This window comes from Metopolophium dirhodum, chromosome 1 (genome assembly GCF_019925205.1).
Source record: "Metopolophium dirhodum isolate CAU chromosome 1, ASM1992520v1, whole genome shotgun sequence".
Classification (NCBI taxonomy): Eukaryota; Metazoa; Arthropoda; class Insecta; order Hemiptera; family Aphididae; genus Metopolophium; species Metopolophium dirhodum.
Window position 1 is genome coordinate 42466098 of NC_083560.1, and position 5851 is coordinate 42471948.

Here is a 5851-nt window from a genome sequence, read left to right on the forward strand (position 1 = left end):
CTGAATCCGTTAATATTTGATGATTTCTTTGAAAGCGTACTGCACAGCTGTGTACGCCACGTTAAAATCGTCCGTCGCCTATTATTCACGACAGTAATATTCTCGCGGCAGTAACAGGCGAATCATATCCCCGGAGTAGAAAATTCCTAGGTTATTCTAGTTATTCCTAGTTATAGATTTCCTAGGACATAGTTTTAATAACGAAAAATTAATACCTATGATAATACGTAATAATATACTTCTTATTTATGTCAGCTATGCCTAATTAAAATACATCTTTAAACGTAATTTAATATAATTTTGTTTCTTATCGTTTTACAGACGCTTGCGGGTTATCCGACGTGGCGCACATCGAGTCGCTGCAGGAAAAGTCTCAGTGCGCCCTGGAGGAGTACTGTCGGACGCAGTACCCGAACCAGCCGATCCGGTTCGGCAAGCTGCTGCTCAGGCTGCCGTCACTGCGCACGGTCAGCTCGCAGGTCATCGAGCAGCTCTTCTTCGTCCGGCTAGTGGGCAAGACGCCCATCGAGACGCTCATCCGGGACATGCTGCTCAGCGGCAGCAGCTTCAGCTGGCCGTACATAAACTCCATGTGACACTCCGTCTGGAGGCAGATGACGGGCACGCCCGCCCCGTTGTGATGCCGCGCCGCCGCTTAGTCTATACACACTCAGCCGATCGTTGTCGCGTCGCGTGGTAAAAATATACAACGGGTGCGATGCGATATCCACCCACATAATAATAATTTAACGTGGCCGCGACAAGCGGACGCCGTGCCATCACCGCCGGGTACCGGACGTACCGTCACCTTTTTCGCGCGCCGAGAGCAAACCACCGCATCACCATCGCCGCCGTATCACCTGCACCGATCATATTATATTATATTATTATAATAATGCAAGAAACGTGTTCGACGCACGATGACCTACACTATATACGGCATCACGCGATTATTATAATATATTTTATTATTATTATTATTATTTATATATTATACTACCTAAATGCGTTTTATTGTTATTATATCTTCTTTTTGTTTGTTTTTATTATTTATTATTATTATTATTATTATTATATTTTTTCAATGTCCCAATAATTAGGCCCTAAGCGCGTTTTAGTCTACACGCCACTTAGACGACTGGGAGAGTTGCAATATATATTACGATTTTAACCTACCGTATAAAACATTTTATTTTATCGTGTCAAGCATGATGAAAAATTCCATCGATGTACATTAAACAGCTTTAATTTTATTATTAGGTAATGACTATTATTTTTACTATAGTCGAACTTGTGGCTGTAAATACTTATATATATATATATAATATATAAATGGGCTATATTATATACATATCGAGCTAAAAAAATAAAATATATTCATATAAATAACGAATAAATACATCGCCCAAAAAGAACTATGATAATAATAATTAATAATAATAATAATAACAATAAACGTTTTTTAGTCATATTATGATATTATTATTTAGGTTATTGTTTTGTTTTCCCTTGCAGACTTTTTTCTTTTTTCTCTAATGTAAATTATTATGATATTATTACGCATTTATATATGATATTTATTATTATACTATAATAACACGTTTGAAACCATACCTTATTACAATATTACCTTAACTAAACACGCCGTTTCTCTTTTACTTTGTCTATATATAATATTATAACACGTGTACCTATGTACGCATAAAATATTAATTTGCAGACGCACGCCGTAAAATCCTAATAATAATGACGTGTACGTTTCTTCGCTGCACACGACTTGCAGTGCTCTGCCGTTTCTATAAGATACAATAATATATAATATAGATACACGCTTTTATTTATTTTCAAGATAGGTATTCGAATATGTTTAGTCGTTTAAGTGGCATGTCTAGTTAAATTGATCAAGGTGATGGTTATGTAGCCACGCCTCGTCAAGAGCTCATATTATTATAACCATTTTAAAGTTTGTTTTATTTATATTGTATTCGGTAATCGAAAAATAACTTTCTATTATAATAATTGTTTTGTTTTCCTGTAACCGCTATCGCATAACACGTCATATTTAATATATTATTATACCAGCTACTATACGTAGGTACCTATAATTTATAAATAATATGCAATAATATACCTGCACCCATACCCATTTAATTGTTTAATTGTTATTATAAAATGCCGGGAAATGCGTGAAATGAAAAAAAATTATATCACTCGATCACATCGTTATGATATAATATGATGGCTTCAGATAACATCAATGGCGCTACAGCAAGGGATGATGACTATATATTATAATACGACGGCCGTAACCCCCCATCGCACCTGTCGACAAAATATGATTATCGCGCCAATTCATTATGTACCTACAGGTGCTGTATATTACATCGACACAATAAAATAAGCGTTACAACGATGGTCGCATATATAGGACATCTAGTCGTCGCTATCGTCATGCACAATCACGTACAAATCGAATTCGTTTTTTTTTTTTAAATCAATTAACAGATAGCCTATAGTATATAAATCGTTTTGATTTGTGCAGTCGTTCGTTATATACCCGTTTTATAGACATAACCTAACCTTACATAGCATACACGTCATAACCAATATTATATTCAATCATCTTGTAATAGACTAATAAACGATTCTACTTCAAATCAATAGCGAATAGATTAAAATATGAGTTAAATATAGGTATAAAGAGCTATTATTTTATATAAGTGTTATTTCTTACTGTATTAATTATAATAGATAAATAATAATATTCCGGTTTTATTCGAATCACTAGATTAGTCTAGATTAGATACACGAGGTGGCACAGTACTGTCCACGTAAAATAAAACTGTCTGTATAAAACTATTATAATATTTATAATATAGGTACCGACTATATAATTTTTAGAAGAATAATATTCCTAATGATTACTGTATATTAAAAATACCCGAGTATGGACGATGCGGACCAAACGGCATCTCTGTCGTAACGCATATTCTATAATATAATTAATAATTATGTAGGTAAAATAGAAATATTAAAAAGTGTGTATATTATTGTGTACATAATATCTAGTTATGAATTTTTATTATTATTATTATTCTTTATATAATATATAAAATGTTAAATTTCGCATACAATTTCGTAGTCTGCACGTGTTTTACAATACGGCCGATAACTAGTTATTTTGCGTCAAACGTAAATCCCATTATAGATATTATAATAATCTGGTCGTATGTAATAATGATACATTGTAATATTATAAATAATATGTTTATGTACAATTAATATATAATTGATTTGCAAAATGTTATGATTTATTATATATAATGATAATATGATGATGATGATGATAATAATAATAATATAATATATACTAATAAGTGTTTTCACGCGGATTTGTTGTAAATATTTTACTATTTTATGTGTATAGTAAAGAATGCCATATTAAAAAAAGGTTTTTTGTTTCAATATTGTTTTATTGGTAATTATTCTTTTGCACTTTGATTTCAAACAACGTTTGCTATATGACAGCGTTATTATGGTATAGATTATACAAATTACAATATTGTTGTGCGTATAAATCGATACGATATAATCATGTCATGACAAATATTCGATAATATGTCTAATAAATTCAATTTCATTGAAAGGTGCTGTTATGACTTACGTTGGATCTCATATTATATTATAGGTCTCGTGGATTTAAATTTTTATCCTAATGAACGCAAGACTTTGATTTGGAACAAGATAAATTTAAGCTATTTGAAATGAATCATGCAGCAGAAACCCCTACACAATTATGATACCAACCCTGCCAATAACCCTTTAAGATAAAATAAATGAAATAGAAATGAATATCCCTTATTCCCTATATTCCCTTATTCCCTTATTCCTATCCCTTTAAACAGCCTATAGTATGATGGATTTGATATTTGACATTACGTCGTTGTCCATTGCAGGCCGTCCGTCACCCACCACTATGTTACAACTTACAGGGGTGGACAGGCCAGGGTGGCGATAATTGGGGCCAATATTTTATGTGATATTTATAGCAATAACTACATAGCTATAAAAAAAAAACTTGGTTGATATAATACCAGTTTCCATAATCCGAAATATAACCTACCCCTTCGATATATTTTGAATGGTACCTAGTATCTACACCTTTCACCCAAAAATGACTTTCCTCTTTTTATCTACGTCCACACTTCGACAAATTATAATAAAGTAGTTTTCGCCTAAAAATAATTGCATTATGTTTGCCCATGGTTTCACGCTGCACTGTCTCAAAATTATTTATGTTTCATATTTTTATATTGGTAATGAGTGTATAGATTGTAACAATCTCATCTGTATAAAAATCTGTTACGGATTCTTTATCGGAAGTTTCTATCTTCAAACGGACAGAGTAATAATAATTATATATTATGTATATACAAAATATAAATGTAGTGTAACACTGTTAGGTAGGTACTATACTCTGTTCACAAGAGAACATGCCGGGGCCCAACCAAAATCGGGTTTTCTGCTCATCCCCGCGAGACACTCTGCCATAGGTAAACCGGTATCGATAGCAGGGTGACGAGGGAGGATGCGCAGACCTGACATATTCTCTTATGGAACAAAGTTTATGACGTGTTATCAATTTAATATGAAATAACAAATAATATGATCAAGCTGTATTATATAAGACGTGTATCCTTCATTTTCGTTCTACGCATGCATTGTTTCATTGTGATAAATTGTGATAATTTGATTAACTAGTAAAGCAAGTAAATAAAGTGACGAAAAAATGAAATTTTTAGAAAGTAAAAGGGGTGTTCTTTATAATAATTTTACGTACAATTATTTTTATATCGACCAAGAAAAAAGACAAATCTACCCGTTGAGGATGTGTAACGTGATCCATAATTAAACACAGATAAAAATAATGCATTTGCTTTACCTAATAGTTGGAGAACATAACCATAACAAATATTATGATAAATCGAATATTTAACACCAAGTAGTAAACTCGGCGTGTAAACGAGAAAATCTTTAGAAGACCAAAAAATGTTATTAAAATAAATTGTTCGAAACGCTCTGGATAATGCTTAATGGCTTTATTAAACTTATTTTAAAACAATGTTTACCAAAATATTGAACGTAAAACAATGAGCAAGAACAACGGAATTATTTTGGTCGAAAAGAAGACGTGGGCCAAAGTAGTTGCGCCCTATTATCATCATAATAGTGCTGTAAAGGTATATGTATACCTACTAGGCTTAGCAGTGCACCACACAAACAGGTACAAATAGGTGTCAAATGACACCAAAATTAAATTAGGGGGTGATGGTGGTAAAGGTAAGAGGTGGGTCCGGGATGCTATTGTAGTGATTACAGCGATATGTAGCTAAACAAAATGAGTTGAACATAACGCCACTGGCACGCGAAGATGGTGAATATATAAGTAGGTAACTCTTGTATATTTTTATAGTTGTATGCGTATAATACGTATTGCACTTCTATTGTATATACAACTATGTATTGTCCATCGTTCACGCCGTGCGTTTGTCTATCCCGATTAGTGTTCGTATACTTTCGATGTATCAGATGTCGGGAGCTAGAGAAGAAGCGCATTGTGTAGGTACCCACGCGGCCATCCATTTACATACTATTATTATATTATCACGACATTATGCGCTACCGTCTGTGTCGTATAATAATGTGTGCGCATGTGAAATATCACGTATCACATTTTCGTCGAAAGGTCAATGAGGACCGTGCGTGTGCATGCTTGTGTAGTAAGCAAGTTACTACTTAACAATAAAACAGATTCCACAGGTACATAATTATATTATACTGTAATTTAGCT

General features: G+C 33.1%; 1 protein-coding gene across 1 annotated transcript; it reads left to right on the top strand.

Annotated features, from left to right (window-relative positions):
* Positions 1-293: 293 nt before the first annotated feature.
* On the top strand, positions 294-1153 carry LOC132936712 (steroid receptor seven-up, isoforms B/C-like; the record flags this gene model as incomplete). Its single annotated transcript, XM_061003473.1, has 1 exon — positions 294-1153. A coding segment is annotated over one exon (303 nt), but the record flags the coding sequence as incomplete, so codon positions are not given.
* Positions 1154-5851: the final 4698 nt, after the last annotated feature.